The sequence below is a fragment of the Propithecus coquereli genome, unplaced genomic scaffold (assembly GCF_000956105.1).
Source record: "Propithecus coquereli isolate 6110/MARCELLA unplaced genomic scaffold, Pcoq_1.0 Scaffold43, whole genome shotgun sequence".
Lineage (NCBI taxonomy): Eukaryota > Metazoa > Chordata > Mammalia > Primates > Indriidae > Propithecus > Propithecus coquereli.
Window position 1 is genome coordinate 2,800,494 of NW_012150063.1, and position 19,158 is coordinate 2,819,651.

Below are 19,158 nucleotides of genomic sequence, written 5' to 3' on the forward strand. Positions count from 1 at the left end.
GGGGAAAATGATGAATCTTTTAAATTTTGGTAAGTAGCTTTTTATGTTAAGTTTTACATTTGAGTTTCAGTCAGTACAGTAACACTGCAGTTTTGCCAGTAGGACAAAACCCACTTAGGAGATCTTTAAGCAAGGTTGAAAAAGCTCTCTTAACTGTTAAATATGTTACCTCATTGCTTCTTCAGTCTGTAATAATGGTGTTATTCCTCACTTGGATGTTTATAAAATAAATTCACATCCCTGAGAGGAGGCTGCTGTCTAATTGTGCAGCTTCAGTATTGCCTGTAATATCTAAATGCAAAATTCTTCTCCCTTCGCAAAATATCTACCTCGGCATTCGACGGGCAGGGCCCACCCATCTAGACAGTCGTTTTGGACAGCCTTCAGTCAAAATTGAGTGGCGTAGGGCTTGTTATTAAAACTTTAAAAGGTTTCATTTTATTTCCAATAGAAGAGACTAAGTTGATATTTTATGCAATAAAATGATCGATTTTTAAAACAATGAAAAATTAAACTTGCTCCCCATATAAATAAGCTCATTGTCATAAATAGTTTATATTTCTGTAGACATGAATATAAGAACAAAACACTTTTTAAATTATAGGGCATTTGTTTTTGAGCTGAATCTGGCCTGAATTTAACTTGACTGCTACCTTTTACTTGTATGTTAGGTGCCCCATGAAAAAACTACAAGAAAGTAAGTGATGTAATTTCTCGTCTAGTCTTCTGAGCTATTCAGCTGAACTGCAGGTGGCTGAGTACAGGAGCGATGAACCCACTATTCCCCACTAGCTCCTCCGCCCCTAAGCCCACCCTCAGCATCACCATGGACAAACGTATTGTTGGAGTATAGCAGTCCTCAGCGAGGGTGGGAATGGTGTTGGTCCTGTTCCCATCTCCTTATTTTGCTCCATGGCTGATGAGAGCTCCTGATTTTTAAAAACCCCTTCTGTTCTTCTGCACTTCTCTCTTTCAGGTTTCTTTTTCTTGACCTCATCTAAAGCAGGAAGAAAAAGCCAATTAAACCTTAATGTAATTTTATAAACTAATACTGTTGTAGAATGTTAATAGCTGATACACTGCACCTGTGCAATATAATCAGCATCATTAGTGAGTAATTGAGTAAATGTTGGAATCAAGCGTCAGTGGGAAAGGACTCGTGGGGGAGGGATGTGGACGAGTAACATTTCTGGTGCTTTTAAGTCATTGCCGTACAGAAGGCAGCTTAAGCCCTATGTGGGAATGCGATTTAGGCCACAAGGTCCCATGCTACCTTTGGATAGACATAAAATGATCTGTTCTCCTCACTTCTTTACTCTCGCATGCACACGTGCATCCGTGGAGAAAAGCTCTGGGATGGTTAGAATCGGGTTCTTGTCTAACAATGTCACCTTGACCTTGGACAAATTATTTAAACTCTGTGCCTAAGTGTCTCATCTGTATAATTGGGACGTACCTCAGAAGAGTAGTTGTGAGTGTAGTTGCTTAGTACTGTGCCTGGTATGTAGTAAATGCTCAGCTAATGCAGTAAACACTCAATAAGCATGAGCTACCATTGTCACCATCATTAATCTTATTTTTGTTATTATTTTGATCCACTGGTGGGGAGATCCTCCCTGGCTGACATTCTTGGTTAATAAGAATATTCCAAAGTTAATTATCTGTGTTAACAAGATGTTGTTATCAAGCTTATTTTCTGTAGATTATATTTTTAAAATAGTATACATTTTTGTTTCCTATATGTGCATGTATATTTTTTAAATTCCATTGATTCAGCTTTTTAAACTGTTTTTCCTTTTCCCTGTTTGAGAATCACTGGCTTTAGATTATTTGTAAACTTGGCGTAATTATAAATTATTTATTCAGTAATGAATACTAAATTCATCATGTCTTTTACTGTATGGTTTTTAGTAGACTGTTTAATTATTACCCTTTTCCCATTCTTCTGTCAAAGATAGGCTGTTCTTTCATGGAAGGCTGTTTTGAGAGTGTTATTTTTGTCTAGGTTACATTGCTTTGATTGCTACAAAGCCATGAAGTTTTCTTTAGTAAGGATGATTGTTAAATGCTGAATATTACATTTCCCCCCCCCAATCTACCACTTTATTTACTATAATGATTTTGCTACAGTTGCACATCAGTAAATGGGAAGGATATTCCATAGTTATTCATAATAGTACTTGTAAGTACTATATTTTAAAAACACAAACAAAACTCCATTGGTTATATAGATGCTTCTCCACTTACGATGGGCTGCATCCCAGTAAACTCATTGTAAATTGAAAAGTGTTATTTACTGCCCCTTTAAACCCATTGTAGAGTTGAAAAATCATCAAGTTGGGGGCCATCTGTGTTCATTGGAATTAATGGGCTTTTTTTTCCTTTGAAAAATGAGTGCAAGAAAATAACTACAAGGTACCTAATCGTGTAAAATTAATTTGTCAGTGTGAAAGTTCAATCTTTCAAGTGTGGCTGTTCCTGTGTGGTTGATCCTCTTTGGACTAGAGAGAGAGTTTGTGTTCAAGGAAGAATCACTGATACATCAGAAGTTTTTGATCATTGTGTAATCTTTGACTTAATAAAGACCAGGAAAGTATGAGTGTGGGTAGAAGTTACATATTTTTGGAAACTATTTAATTTTTAAAAGTCTTCCTTACATGCATTTCTCTGAACTTGTCAAGTTTCTGAAATTAATCAGTAAATGTTATCCCTTATGGAACTCATTTTGTCAGTAACATTTGTATTTTCTCCATGACTTAAGAATTTTCTCTGGTCTCTAGTATCTTATGGATAGTCAAATAAATCATTTTTTTTAGATTTCTCATAAAGTATTAATATTTTCTGTAATCTACAATAAATTATTCATAGCATTTTGTGTATAGCCATTTGGTGCTCATATTTAAAAGCTGGTTTTCAGAATCCATTAAAGTCAACACAGGTCATATAAGAAAAACCCTGTCTTCTGCTTCTATTTTAGAGGCTCTAACAACACTAGAAACAGCCTTGAATCTGAAGCAGATCCCTTCTAAGGTAGCCGTGACCCGCCTCATCCAGGCATTTGCCTTGAAGGGTGATGTAGAAGGCATAGAAGAAATTCAGAAGATGGTAAATGGACTTGAAGACTCAATTGGACTTTCAAATATGGTTTTCATCAATAACATTGCTTTGGCACAAATAAAGAAGTGAGTAAATTTTTGAGCTTTCTTTTCCTCTATTGGCCACTGGAGTGAGCATTACCTCAAATACCACCTTTTAAAAATTTTAGGCATCTGGAAACCATGTCATCTACAGAGGAAATTTTGATGCTGTAGTTGCTGATAATTACCTGTTAGGGAAGAATTATACATTGGAAAACATGTTTTATCTTTAGATTAAATCTCAGAATAAACAACACTTTATCAAATTCATAAATCTTGCTCCACAGTCGCTAACTTTTCTCATTCATACATATATATGCCAGGCCTCTTGCTGAAACACATTGTTACAGAACTGGAAAATGATCTCATTTGTTTGTCAGCAATATTTGAGAATAATACTCTACTAGAATATTGTGAGACAGAGGGCCCTGAAAGCGTGTTAATAATACGCATTTCCATACTCCCTACCCTTCTACCCATCCACCCGGTCAGTACACACACTCACTCTAAGGGGAGGCGTTTAGAGTTGATTTTCTTCCCACCGTCTCTAGATTGCTTGTGAGAATCCCTATTTCTTTGAGCAGAGAAACAGTTTATTTTTTTGTTTTTACCTTTTAAAACTATTTCCCCAAATACAACTTCCCTTTAATAAGAAAACGTGATTGTTTTAAATTAGAAGATCAAGGAAATTATTCAGGTAAGAGCTGGATGAATTTTAAAATGTCACCATAAAAACAGTTTTATATGATGTGGAGAACATATTCACTGTGAAATAATTCTCTAACTAAAACCCATAAAAATTTACAATATTTGAATTTACAAGAAAAATTTATTGTAACAGAGGGTATTCATTTTTAATTAGAGAACTCTTATGTTTAATGTAATAATTTCAACATAATATTGATAATTGGATTTAGTATGCCATATCATAACTCTAAAGTATCAATTATAGATTGCTTTAACCAAAAAGATAGTCATAAAGATCATATTTATCACAACTTGTTAAATAAAGCCATATAATTGATATTTTTCAAAGTAAAGTATGAAGATACTTTTTTCTGAGAATTTTAGTATAAATGGAATATTTTCTAAATGTATAATAGCTGACAAAAAGAAGTTGATGTGAGGGTGGGTTAGAGACATGCAAATATACCTTTAAGAATCCTGAGATGTTATATATTATCTTTATGCAGTAGTGACTAGTGGATTAAAGCCACAATTATAGCATTTAAACAAGTTTCATTTTACATCTAAAGAGCTACAAAATTAAATAAAATATTTAAGATTGTTTTGGTATTTTCATTAATTCTATATAGTTGTTTGATCATGTCTCTAGAGCAGTGTTTTAAAATAAGCAACTATTTCAACTGCTGTGAAATAAAATAAGCAACCACTGTAGCATGAACCACCTAGTGATTGCTTTTACTACCCAAATGTGATTGGTTTATGTTACGTAGTGTTTTTTATCTGGTTAATTATAAATGTATTTCTTTTTTTCCCTAGAGTATTTGCATGGGTAGATCTCTCATAAGCTCTCATACTAAAACTACCTATAATAGTAATATAAAAGCAACTATTTCTTTATAATTTATTTTGCTTTATTTTACAGCAATAATATAGATGTTGCGATAGAAAACATTGAAAATATGCTTACTTCAGAGAATCAAACTGTGGACCCCCAGTACTTTGGTTTGTCATACTTATTCAGAAAAGTGATAGAGGAGCAGTTGGAACCCGCAGTTGAAAAGAGTAAGTCGGTCGTTTATGCTAAAGAGCACAGAAGCACGTTTTCTCTCTAGTGAGACTGGACCACATTTCTTGGGTGGGTGAGTTATACTATACACTGTTTTAAAGAAAGATTTTTCTTACCTGTCATTTTTCCAGTAAGCATCATGGCAGAGAGACTGGCGAATCAGTTTGCGGTTTACAAACCTGTTACTGACCTTTTCCTTCAGTATGTGGAAGCGGGCAAGGTGGACGATGCCAGAGCTCTCCTACAGGTAATGGCCTACTCATGGAGCAGTGGAGCTGGCGGCTTGTGAGAAGTCAACTGAGAAATTACTAGATGTAGACGTGGAATACCGGAAATGAAGTGTGGTACTGCTAGCACATTTAAATTCAGTGTGAACCAAGGTTGTATGACAAGGACTGGATTGTAGGTTGTAGGTCACTGGTTTTACAGATGACAAACCAGACGAGAAATGTCTTTAACATTGGGGTTGAGGGGCGACGGGTTTTGCTGAAATGATTTAAAGACAAATGTTTCCTTGCAGATAGGTAACACAAAACAATTCCTTTGATTTCCTACTTTAATTTTTCAAATGCTCTAAATACCGTGTATCGCCATGGCAACACAGTTTGCAAACAAAAAGTAGGAAATATTTGCTTTTCAAGTATAGCTTCTCACTTGAATACTCAAACATTCTCGGTGCCTTATTCAAGGCTTATTAAGAAAAAAGAGTTGAATTTGCTTTCTATTCACTTGTGTGTCACAGACACATTAAATGACAAATGCAGGTCTCTGTGGCCCACACTCTCAGTTAAATTAGCAATCTTCAGGGAAGGAGACAACTGCATTCATGCCATTTTAACAGCACTAAATATTAAGCTACGCCAAGTGCCGACAGAACGGTGGGTGATCGGAGCTGCCACTGGCAATGTACACAAACAGGCACCGCTGGGGAGCCCCATCCCAGCAGGTGGCAGTCAAACAGTCACCGTGATCCCGCCAACGGCTGTGTTTGTGTAGACTCCCTGTGTCAAATTGAGGCCTGGGACCAATTTCTGATAGTAAATAGTATTATATTCAGTTACATTTTTACCAGCTGCGAAATACCTTAAGTAGTAGAGAGGGAAGGTACAACTCTACCCATTTGCTTGAGCTCCAGTTTTGATCCTGAAAGTTAATCTAATTTGAAAGTAGAATCCAAGCCATTTTTAAAAGGAATCCCTAAAAATTTTTCTCTGGGTTAATAGTTTTGTAAAATTATAAATTGACCCTACTTCTATAGCCTTTTACTTTTGTTCCTGGTTAGAGAGAAATTCTAGTTAATTGGGAATTTTCTTGTTTGGTTTGTTTTGTTTACTTTTCTTTCTTTCTTTTTTAAAGGAAAAGGCATTTATGATAGGGATTTCAGAAATCTTTTCATTGTTTATTTTGCTGCCTTTAGTATTTAAAGTTCTATATTTTTTTTTTTTTTTTTTGAGACAGAGTCTCACTCACTCTGTTGCCCGGGCTAGAGTACCGTGGCGTCAGCCTAGCTCACAGCAACCTCGAACTCCTGGGCTCAAGCGATCTTCCTGCCTCAGTCTCCCGAGTAGCTGGGACTGCAGGCATGCGCCACCACGCCTGGCTAATTTTTTTATATATATATATTTTTAGTTGTCCAGCTAATTTCTTTCTATTTTTTTTTTTGGTAGAGACGGGGTCTCGTTTTTGCTCAGAGCTGGTCTCGAACTCCTGACCTTGAGCGATCCGCCCGCCTCAGCCTCCCAGAGTGCTAGGATTACAGGCATGAGCCACCACACCCGACCAAGTTCTATCTTGAATATACTCTTGTGCTTTATCTTCATGTACACCTACTAGGGGTATAAGCATATAAATATCTAATTATATAATACATGTGATGGTATTAGTTCCATTTTAACACATCTTTTTGATAGTTCTTTAGAAAGTGGCACTTGATACTTCATCTGCCGGCTTGTTCTGAGCTATAATCGTCAGGGCTCTTCTTAGAGCTCACAATTGACAGCATCCTGGGTGGGAGACAGCAGGAATGGTGCCTGCTGCCCTGAGAGCTGCATTTACCCACAGTGGCCTCACCAAAGGGCTCTCGACGGCAGCTGAGTGCTGATGCAACAGCAGCAGTCTTTTCGTTTACCATCCCTTCAACATACTGGGGTTTCAGATGATAAACCCTTTACCCATCCTTTACCTGCTTGTCAAACAGTAAAAGTAATTCTTGCTGTAGTGAAGAGTACTTTATTCACAGGTGTCGAAAACATCAGTTTATAACGTAAATGTCCCCAAAAGTTCTTTTTATATTATTCGTTTTAGAATTGACAGTGTTTTAAGCTTTGAAAGAGCAATGTGCTTTTAGAAACTTAAGAGAATGACATCTATGATGAGTGTAAACTAAAATATTGTCTTGCCATATTTGATTTTACTATAGCATCTAAGATTGGATAGACACTTGATTTATCTGGTCTGTCATATAAACTTTTTTTTTTGAGTTTAACTTTTGTCTCTTTCTCAAGCACTGACTGTCTGTTGCAATGAAAGCCTTTTATAAAATAGAGAGATTGAAATCAGTCCTTTTGTATGCATAAGTGTAGGTAATTATACTTTAAAGAGAACTTGCTTTGTACATTTTAATTTTTATAAAGAAACGAGCAGTTATCTCCCTGACACCTTATTAAATGTATAATTAACCTTATGATCCCTAGCTCACTTGTGAATGCTTGGCAGTATAATTGGAGAGGAATAGTGTTTCTTTTTTTCCTCTTTCTTTGCAGTCCTAAACCTTATTCTGTGGTTGTTGAAGCATTAGTTTAATTTTTCCCTTTTCTTTTTAAACAAACTTTATACTTGTAATGCCAAGGACAGCATTCACTAGAGCTTGGCATAGCTTGTACTTGTTTTCTTTTTTCTGCCTTGAAAAATAATGGTCAACTATTAGGCCTTCCAACTGGTAATAATACACTACTGCATTATTGTGAACTTTCTTAATTAGAAATATTCACCTCGAACTGCTCGTTTATCAAAAACCTTCACTTACTGAATAATGCTTTAATTTTTAGAGATGTGGTGCAATTGCTGAACAAATCCCAATTTTCGAGGTGTTCCTTGTTAGGAATTCTCGGAAACCAGGAAAGGTACTGTGCTTTACTTGCTAACAAATCAATGATGTAAGTGTCTTGCTCAAAGGTTTTAAGTTTAATAAGAGCTTGTTGGTTCAGAAGCTTATCTGAAAACGCTATAGATATTGAAGACTTTGCTTGTCTATACTTGTTTACTTTTTCATGATGTTGATACAAAGTCAGTTTGGGCTCTTAATTGTACTAGAAATGCAAAACAAGTTCATGCAGTGGAGAGTTATGCATTGACAGCCCCAGGAAAAGGGCCATTAGAAATGGAAGATGAAAGTCATGTTGCTTAGGTCACCTTGGTACATTTAGCGGTGCAGAAACACTACCCAGGAAGACTTAACACTGCAGAGTGTCTCCCATCGGGTGGCTACTTTTGACCATTTATCAGGTATAAACCATCAGGTAGATGAGCCACTTGGTTTTAAAATTGGCATATACCACAAATTAATGTTCTTATTTGTACAGTTATTTTTATTTATTCTTATTTATTATACTTATACTATAAAAGGGTAGATCGTTTCTGAGCCTTTTGGCTAAGATCAAGTGTATAAAAGGGGTAGGTAGGTAGGTGTTCAACAGACCCAAAATCTATTTTGGATGTTTAACAAAAAGAATAAAAGCATATTTCAAAAAAAATTTTTTTTTAGATTTGATTTTACCCGTTGAGCACCAGAAACTGTATTCTTAGTTTATTTGGGTACTTCCTGATGTTTCAAACCAAGTACCAACTGTAAGGCTTGTTTAATTTGAAATATGTAAGTGTTTCCAGTCTGGGAGGTCTAGTTTTCCTTGATTTCCACACACTTACCTTACATATACACGCACTTTATTTTTATTTTTTAAGAAGCAGCTTCTAGCTCTGTCACCCCGGCTGGAGCGCAATGGCCCAATCATAGCTCACTGTAACCTTGAACTCCTGGGTTCAAGTGACTCTCCTGCCTCAGTCTCCCAGAGTGCTGGGATTACAGGCGTGAGCCACCATGTCTGGCATACACACTTTTAAAAAATTTATCAAATCGTACTTTTTATCTCTGACTCAGGTATTTATTTACTACAAATAACGTTTAGAAAATATTTAGTTATCTTTTTTTTTTTCAGTGAGGATTTTTTAAAAAAAAATTATGATTAAAAAGTACAAGAAATCTAAAAAGCACTTGTCAGTCACGTGTGGGACTGTGCCAAGTTCCTACTGCCTTGCTCAGGAGATGGGATGGGAAATGTGTGGTAACATATCTGCTTAGAACATTCCTCGTAGGAGACTTTAAAATGCAAGAAGTTCTAGAAGAATGCAGGTGTAGATGTGTATTGACTGAATAAACTTGCTCAAAAGGGAGTTAGGATTTTAAAAATGCCAGTTACAGTGTACTGTTGTTTGACAGTAGAATAGTTAAGTCAGATTTAGTTTGTCTGAGTGAATTGGCAAGAGGGCATAAATGTATATAAATGCATCGTTGACTTATCCCACAATACCGGAGTGGGTCTGGAAGTATTCAGTGGATATTCATTAGGATATGGCAGTTTTGTATTCACTATGGGAAATAAAACCATAGTTATGTCCACATATCCCTGGGAACAATCAAGTAAAAATTCCAGTGAGCTCCTGGAAATGCTCTATTTATATATAAAGTGGGGAAAACTTGAGAATTCTTCACATTTCATTAATACATTTTGGCACCTAAAGATACGGTTGTTATCTTGTCTGCCCTTGGGATCTCATAAGTTCTTGGTATGGTTCCCCATTGACAAAAGAGGCAATCTTTATCATGTGCTAGAAAAATATTCATAGAAATGTAAAGGAATTGCATTAACTTGTGAAAATGCTGGTTTGTTTTGGCTGTAAATTATTGAATCAACTGAAGGGAAAATAGTCCATTAAATTGAATAGGCAGTTCTGTTGTAATTATTTTCAGGACTTTTCTATATAATGTTATATATCAGTGTTCTGTTTCACTGTTGTTTTGAGTTTTTGGTAACGTGACCTCTATTTCATTTCCTAGGCACCAACTCTGCAATCTTTGTTAGGACTGATTCCTGAATTGGCTGACAAGGAAGCAGCATATACCTCCCTCATGAAAAGCTATGGTAATAAGTTTAATATGACTATATTATTTACGTGATTTAAATATTTATAGTCAACTAAGTCTTAGTCTATAGCTCAAGGCAATAATCCTAAACATCAGATAATTACTTATGATATAAATAATTCACTTAGTTCTAGAATATATCTTAAAACTTTATATAAGAAAAATATGGGATAGGCACTGTGGCTTACGCCTGTAATCCCAGCACTTTGGAAGGCCAAGGCCAGGAGGACTGCTTGAGGCTAGGAGTTTGAGACCAGGCTGAGCAACATAGTGAGACTCCGTCTCTACCAAAAATGAAAAAGTGGCCGGGCCTGGCGGCACTGCCTGAGCAGTCCCAGCTACTCAGGAGGCTGAGGCGGAAGAATTGCTCAGGCCCAGGAGTTTGAGGCTGCTGTGCGCTATGATCGCATGACCACCACTGCACTCTAGCCTAGGTGACAGAGCAAGACCCTGTGTCTTGAAAAAAAGAAACACATGAAAGGATTCATATAATTTTAATATTAAAAAGTATCACCGAGTATCTTCAGAGCAATCCAGGTATATTGAGTATGGTCTCAGGCTCCTGGAAAGACGGGGAAGTTCTCCTGTAGTACTTACTAGAAACTAATTCAGTCTCCCCAAGGGCCTGCCACCTGAAATGTGGCTTGAAGTAGGCATATATTTGAGACAGTCACTTGACTTGCCTTCTTGCTCTTTTAGTACCCTTTCCACCTACTCCTTTGAAATGATAGATGCCTTGATTAGAAAGTAACCCAAAGTTTTACCTTAAGTCCCAGTTGGAATTCTGGTCTTTTAACCAGTCTGTTCCCTGATCATCAATCATATATGAAAGGAAGTCAATCTAAAGTGTCCTCAGTAATCAAGATAAATGTTAGCATTTCTAAGTCGTGATTATCTATTCACCTGCCACCTACTGATTGCTTACCGCAGGAATGGGCTAAATAAAGAATTGCTTCACTGATTTTATTTTTGGCTGGACAGCAGACTCAGGAATCAGAATTAGTAAGTTGGTTCTCTATTTTTCCACCCTTATGAGGGGAACGTGGCTGTATTTCAGAATACAGCTATGATCACAGAACTTCTCAAATTTCCAATCACTAAATACAAGCATACCTTGGAAGTATTGTGTGTTTGAAATGTAACGAGTAAAGTGAGTCACATGAATTTTTCTGGTTTCCGAGGGCATGTGTAAGTTGTGTTTACGCTATACTGTAGTCTGTTAAGTGTGCAATAGCATTATGTCTAAGAAATATGCACACCTTAATTTAAAAATACTTTATTGCTTAAAAAAGATCAACAATCATCTCAGCCTTCAGCAAGCCGTAATCTTTCTGCTGGTAGAGATTATTGCCTGGATGTTGATGCCTGCTGACTGATGAGGGTGGCTGTTAAAAGTTGAGCTGGTTATGGCAGTTTCTTAAAATAAGACAACAATGAAGTTTGCTGCATTGATGAACTCTTCCTTTCATGAAAGGTTTCTCTGTAGCATGCGGTGCTGTTTGACAGCATTTTACCCACAGTAGAACTTCTTTGAAAATTGGACTCGATCCTCTCAAATCTTGCCACTGCTTTATCAGCTAAGTGTATGTAATATTCTAAATCCTTTGTTATCATCTCAACAGTGTTCACAGCATCCTCACCAGGAGTACACTTCATCTCAAGAAACCACTTTCTTTGCTCATCCATAAAAAGCAATTCCTCATCTGTTAAAGTTTTGTCATGAGATTGTAGCAATTGAGTCACATCTTCCGGCCCCACTTGTAATTCCAGTTCTTCTGCTGTTTCCACCACTTCACCTCCTCCACTGAAGACTTGTACTCCTCTAACTCATCCATGAGGATTGGAATCAATTTCTTCTGAACTCCTATTTGTGTTGACATTTTGACCTCTGCCCATGAATCACAAATATTCTTAAAGGAATCTAGAATGGTGAATCCTTTCCAGAAAGTTTTCAATTTACTGTGCCCAGATCCATCAGAGAAATCACTATCTGTGGCATCTTTAGCCTTATGAAATGTATTTCTTCATTAATAAGGCTTGAAAGGCAAAATTACTCCTTGATCCATGGGCTGCAGAATAGATCTTATGTCAGCAGGTGTGAAAACCACATTAATGTCCTCGTACATCTGCATCAGAGCTCTTGGGTGACCAGAGCAATAATATTTTGAAAGGAATCCTTTTTCCTGAACAGTGGATCTCAACAGTGGGCTTAAAATATTTAGTAAACCGTGCTATAAACAGATGTGCTGTCATCTAGGCTTTGTTGTTCCATTTATAGAGCATAGGCAGAGTAAATTTAGCATAATTAGGATTTTCAGAATGGTAAATGAGCATTGGCTTCAATTTAAAGTCACCAGCTCCGTTAGCCCTTAACAAGAGAGTCAGCCTGTCTTTGAATCTTTGAAGCCAGGCATTGACTTCTCTCTAGCTATGGAAGTCCTAGATGGTATCTTCTTCCAATAGAAGGCTGTTTCTTCTACACTGAAAATCTGTTGTTTGGTGTAGCCACCTTCATCTGTGATCTTAACTAGATCTTCTGGATACCTTGCTGCAACTCCTACATCAGCACTTGCTGCTAAACCTTGCACTTTTATGTTATGGAGACAGCTTTTCTTTTTTTATTTTCTTTTTGAGACAGAGTCTTGCTCTGTTGCCTAGGCTAGAGTGCCATAGCGTCAGGCTGGCTCACAGCAACCTCAAACTCCTGGGCTAAGGCAAGCCTTCTGCCTCCACCTCCCGAGTAGCTGGGACTACAGGCATGCGTCAGCTAATTTCTTTCTATTTTTAGTAGAGATGAGGTCTCACTCTTGCTCAGGCTAATCTTGAACTCCTGACCTTGAGCAATCCTCCCACCTTGGCCTCCCAGAGTGCTAGGATTACAGGCATGAGCCACTGCGCCCGGCCAGGAGACAGCTTTTCTTAAACCTCGGGAACCAACCTCTGCTAGCTTCAGACTGCAGCTTCCTTACCTCTCTCAGCCTTCATAGAATTGAAGAGAGTTAGGGCCTTGCTCTGGATTAGGCTTAGGCATAAGAGAATATTGTGGCTGGTCTAATCTTCTATCGAGACACTAAAACTTTCTCCACATCAACAATAAGGCTAATTCGCTTTCTTATTGTTTGTGTTTTCACTGGAGTAGCACTTTTAATTTCCTTCAATAACTTTTCCTCTGCATTCACAGCTTGGCTGACAGTTTGGCACAAGAGGCCTAGCTCTCGGCCTGTCTTGGCTTTCAACATGCCTTCCTCACTGAGCATCGTCATTTCTAGCTTTTGGTTTCAAGTGAGAGACTTGTGACTTCCATTCACTTGAATACTTAGAGGCCCTTGTAGGGTTATTAATTAGCCTAATTTCAATATTGTTGTCTCAAAGAATAGGGAGGCCCAAGGAGAGAAAGAGAGGCGTCAGTGGAGCAGTCAGAACACACACATTTCTCAGTTACGTTTGCCATCTTACATGGGGAGGGTTCATGGCGCTCCAGCAGTTACATTAGTAACATAAAGATTACTGGTCACAGATCACCATAACATATAATAATGATGAAAAAGTTTGAAATGTGGTAAGAATTATCAAAATGTGACACAGAGACGCAAAGTGAGCACATTGTTGGGAAAATGGCACCGATAGACTTGTTCCACACGGGGTTGCCACAAACCTTTAATTTGTAAAAAATGCTGTATCTGTAAAGGACAATAAAGCTGAGGTGTTCCTGTCACATGAAATAGTGTCAAATGCATAAAACTATACATGTTACTACTAAATTAGGTAACCCAGCTTGGGGGAGGAGAGTGGGAGATCAGGAAGTAAAGAAAGGTAAAGTGCTAGAGTTTTCTGAGCAGCTTCCTTAGAAGAAGGTAGAGCTGGGGCCCTTGACAGTCATAGGGAAAGGGTCCAGGAGCTTAGGGAGGGCAGCAAAGGATTTCCTCAGGAAATGGACTTCACCCAAACAGCAACGTGGAGTTCCAGCTCCACTAAACGCTGGCATGTCATTCACCTTCCTTCCCTTTTGGAAGAGCCTTTAATTGATCACTAAACATCTCACGTCTGTCCTAGGTGTTCCCATGCTGCTGCTGGAGTTGGGATTGGTTAACCAGTGTTGGTATAGGGTGGGTTTATGTGGTGCTTAGATGTTAAGAATCTAATGCAAAATTATAAAGAGTTGAATTACCAACAGTAATTGTTAGCAGAGCCCTTATAATTACAGTAAACTTAAAAATTTCTGTGAATCAGCTGCATATGGAGAGCCAGCTAAACCTAGCTCCTGGGCTACTTCATCATTCATTTAAGTGAAATATTAGTGTAACTTGTTAATATCTCCTTATAGTTTTTTGGTTTTGTTTTTTATTTGTTTTGGTTTTTTCCTCTTCTTTTTTGAATCAGGGTCTCACTCTATCACCCAGGCTAGAGTGCAGCGACACAATCATAGCTCGCTGTGATCTTGAATTCCTGGGCTCAAGCGATCCTCCTGCCTCAGCCTCCTGAGTAGCTGGGACTACAGGCACACGCCACCACACCAGGCTAATTTTTTAATTGTTTTGTAGAGATGGGATCTCGCTGTGTTGCCCAGGCTGGGCCTCAAGGGATCCTCCTGCCTCAGCCTCCTTATAGATTTTTTCTTTTTGTTTTTCTTTTTTTTGTTTTGTTTTGGTCATTATGGCTAACTATATTCTCCAGATTTGCTTATTTTACAATAAGAAAATGTAATAAAGGTTTTTTGGTGTTGTTTAGCTGCTGATCTTGATAGTGATGTGGATTTCCACATAATTTACATGCCCCTCACACGACAGTCCCTGGATTATTAGCTTGATTTCAGAGTGTGGTTTTAGGCAGAAGAGGGTTGAGTGTTGTGTGTGTATTACTTTACGATTGAGGACTTCAGTTTGTGATCACTTTATGATACATCTTCAAAATAATGTAATAACCTAAGTGCATTGCATCATTAATATTACCTTAAAGGCCTTTAAATATAGCTATATGGGTCATTTTCCTTCTTCAAAGTGAATGAGGCTGAATGAGGGGCGTGGAGCAGGGGCAGGGGAGCTTGTAGATCTGGCATGGCTTCTCACTGAAGGTGGTTACATACTCGTTCGCTGTGGGATAAAGGGATCCAGGAGTCCCTGAGTGGCTGAGTGTTTGGGGGAAAAGAGGAAGATAGGTTGTCTTTATCTATGATCAATACCTTTTTCTTCTTTAACTTTGTCAGCCTTGGACAAAGATGTCACATCTGCTAAAGCGCTGTATGAACATTTGACTGCAAAGAATGTAAAATTGAATGACCTGTGTCTAAAGCGTTATGCATGCTTGCTGAAGAATGCTGGAGAGCCTGTCCCTTTCCCTGAGCCCCCTGTGAGTATTTCTTAATTAAGGGGAAAAATACCTCTACAGATTTACGTATGCTTCATAATAATGTTTTTTAAACAGTGTTTAAAAAAATAAGTTGGAGACTTAATTACATGAGGATTAGATCTCTGTGAAGATCCCCCAGGGGAGGGCTGGAGGGACTGAGCAGCCTTGGCTGTGGCTGTGGGAGAACATAGCTCTCTGGGGCTGAAGTCGAAAATACAAAGTCTGTCTCAGATCTTCAGCTACAGGTATAAATTCATCAAATGTCCTTGGGGTAGTTCTCTCATCATTTCAACTTGAAACAGGCCTGTATTGCAATAGCTGAGCGTATTATGTCACCGTTAATTACTTGTTCGATTTAAGTAAATTGTTTTTTATTTCTTCATGGAAGAAATTTTATTTTCTTTAATACAAGAAATCACATACGCAGAGTTCCTTTTTATTTTGTCATTGAACTGAAAGTCACTGCACCAGTGACTCACCAGGTTGAGATGTTTATTTGAAACATCTCAACCTTCCACACGCATGCACATGCACATGCACACAGCAGAGGCCCCTGCCACTAGCTTTAACTCTGAACTAGGGGCCATTGGGCTTGTGATTTCATGAAACAAGAAGTACTGAAGTTTGAAGGGTGGTGTCTGACATGGGCCCAGCAGTCGTAGCTACCATTTTGTAGTCTTTTATGATTTTTAAGTTTTGTACTATCACCTCTTGCTGATAACATTATCTGTAACTTCCCTCCCTCTTTTTCTCCTTAACAGGAAAGCTTTGAATTTTATGCAAAGCAGCTAAAAGAATCAAAGGAAAACTCTTTGTGAAATAAGTAAGCACTACTGGGTTTTGTGTGTATTTGTGATTCTTTGTCTATATGTTATTTTTAAATGTATTTGAGAGGAAAAATAAATAAATGAAAAATTCCTTTGTTTATGTATTTTTATTTATAATATGTGTCCAGCATCTTACAATAACTGCGTACACTTGGTTACTGGACTTTTTTGATTTTTTCTATGACATAAATCCATAGCATTTTCTTTGCTTTTCATTTCCTTTTTTTTGTAGAGACAGGGGTGTCGCTGCGTTGCCCAGGCTGTTCTCGAATTCCTGGCCTCCCAAGCAATCCTCCCACCTCAGCCTCCCAAAGTGCTGGGATTATAGGCATAAGCCACTGCAATCCAGCCTATAGCATCTTCTTTAATGCTTATGATGTATGAAGCCATAATTTTTCAGGTTTCTTCTACCAATTACTCTTCAATTTCCCTGCTCTGTTTCATATATTATTTTCATTAAAATGTTAATTCCTTTATTTAAGACTTGCTTGTTAGTATAGATCTGAAAAATTTTGGAGCTAGATAAATGATGCTCAGTGAGCTTTCTAATGCTTAATGTTCTGTAACAATCCCTTACGTGTGTGAAGTCCTGTGTAATTTTCTAATTTTGTAAAATGTTGGCACTAAGAGTCATCCAATCCAGCCGCTGTCTTCCAGTAAGAAACAGAGACCCGAAAGATTGGCTTGCGCTTGGTCAGGGTGCCATTAGCCAGTGTCTGGGGGCTCCTCCGCGTGCTTTCCCTTTCCCGTCTGCCTTGCCTGCGTCCTGTGCCTCTGTTCATGACTTGTGAAGTAAGGGGGTGCGTTTCCTCCCATTTTGGTTTCGGGACTTTGTCAGCACAAGATATATCCCATACCGGGCTTGTTACTTTATACTCACATCCCAAAAATGTGTGATTTCATCTATGAAAGGGTGAAATCATGAAAAGGGTTCGTATCGAATTTTAGAAAAATGCAAGTTATCCCCATATTGGCTCTCACACCTGTTAATAACTACATTGTAAGTAGTTACTTTAAAAAAATAAGATAGACAGTCAAGATAGTTTACCATTATTACTAAGGTGTTTTAATATGGAATATTGACCTATTTGAGGATGAGGTAATTGATTACCCAAAATGTTAAAAATGTTTTATTTGAGAATTATCTCCATTTGTGGGTATTCGTTGTCCATTTGAATTTGGTGACTGCCTATTCTAGTTTCAGTGCCAAGTCGGTTTCCACTTATTGTTACACGAAGGGGAGACCTTGCCTTGGGGAAGCAAGCAGGCCTCTGGCCAGTGGGGCTGTTATCCTCCTGCATCCAGCGCCTGCCTGCAAATGGCGTGGGAGGGAAGGTCGATGGAGGGAACAAGATTGAAAGCTGTCACATGAGCCATGCTTTACTTTCACTGTTCTGTAGAGTTAGACTTCAGGAAGAGGAGGTTTGGCCAGTGCTGCATCCCAGCCTACAGGATGCAGTGAAGCTTTCTTGTGCACTGCCCAGGTGTAGGACTCGTGCGTATTACAGTTTTGCTGTTGTCTGATTTGCTGGGAGCCTCACCCTTGCGCACCTGTCTTTACTGATTCCACTGAAGCACGCCTTATTTTTTGCAGTCATGCTAACCATAAGTTAAGTGAGCTAAGTTTTATTGACATTGATTAAAATAGGTCTCTAAGGTGAGGCATCACCTTGGGACATAATCTGGACTTCGTAGTCATCTTTGGGGAAACTGGAAGTCCAGTCTCATTTGCATGAAGTGACTCCAAACAGGCCCTGTATGTGGACTCATAAAACATCGGTATGGTACAGAGGAAATAGGTTCAACCCCCTCATTTAGCTTTCTAAACAGCAAGCAGGAGCCATTAAAATATGTGTTAAGGCCGGGCGCGGTGGCTCACGCCTGTAATCCTAGCACTCTGGAAGGCCGAGGCGGCTGGATCACTCAAGGTCAGGAGTTCGACACCAGCCTGAGCAAAAGCGAGACCCCGTCTCTACTAAAAAATAGAAAGAAATGATCTGGACAACTAAAAATATATATATAGAAAAAATTAGCCGGGCATAGTGATGCATGCCTGTAGTCCCAGCTACTCAGGAGGCTGAGGCAGAAGGATCGCTTGAGCCCAGGAGTTTGAGGTTGCTGTGAGCTAGGATGACACCACAGCATTCTAGCCCAGGCAACAGAGTGAGACTCTTGTCTCAAAAAAAAAAAAAAAATATATGTTAACAAAGGACTTTGGTCAAATATCTTTAGCACTGTATGGGTTCCCCTTCCGAATGTAAATATTTAAAGTGTAATAATTGTATATTCTAGGTGAGTTTATGAATGCTTTCTAAATATCTAAGAGCTAAATTGAAATAAATAGAAATATAGAGCAAATAAAATTATAGCAGTTCTCCATAATACATTTAGACTCATAAACAAACAGCTAACTCTGAAAAGAAAACGTGTCATTGTAAACTTTGGGAAAGAATATTTTATATAATTAATGTTTATGTATTTGAACCTAATGTAATTTTAAGGTGAAATGCTTTGAATAAAGTGTACTCCAAGTATCTGTGGGCTTCCTTGTTTTTATCTTACCAAATGTTTGCAGGAGCGCTTCAAGCCATTTCAAAAGACTTCAGTTTTAAAATTTTAAATTAAAAGAGTGTGGTAACCTCTTTTGTGGCCAGAATTTCCTTGTCAAATGGCTTACGGTTTGTGTGGAGAACCAACGAAGTCACAGCTTGTCTGTTTTAAGGCCAAGCAGGTATTTGAGAACTGGGGGACAAAGTTGACAAGAATTAGAAGATGGAGTTTGGGTGTGTGTTAAATCGACACTCAAAATGAAGGGGGTCTTACCTTGCGTTAGGTGTCAGCGCGCATTTCACAGCTCTGTGGATGGCCGGGATCCATCCACTCCACACACAGGCC

The 19,158-nt window shown here is 38.2% G+C and overlaps 1 protein-coding gene across 1 annotated transcript in view; it reads left to right on the forward strand.

Moving 5' to 3' along the window:
• Positions 1 to 16,367, forward strand: part of LRPPRC (leucine-rich pentatricopeptide repeat containing) — a 138,741-nt gene extending 122,374 nt beyond the window's left edge. Inside the window, exons 31-37 of the mRNA XM_012653791.1 lie at positions 2,978 to 3,182; positions 4,747 to 4,886; positions 5,022 to 5,137; positions 7,938 to 8,012; positions 10,004 to 10,088; positions 15,294 to 15,436; positions 16,198 to 16,367. Coding sequence (XP_012509245.1) covers positions 2,978 to 3,182; positions 4,747 to 4,886; positions 5,022 to 5,137; positions 7,938 to 8,012; positions 10,004 to 10,088; positions 15,294 to 15,436; positions 16,198 to 16,254 — 821 coding nt within the window. The 3' untranslated portion in view covers positions 16,255 to 16,367. The remainder of the gene's footprint in view (positions 1 to 2,977; positions 3,183 to 4,746; positions 4,887 to 5,021; positions 5,138 to 7,937; positions 8,013 to 10,003; positions 10,089 to 15,293; positions 15,437 to 16,197) is intronic.
• Positions 16,368 to 19,158: the final 2,791 nt, after the last annotated feature.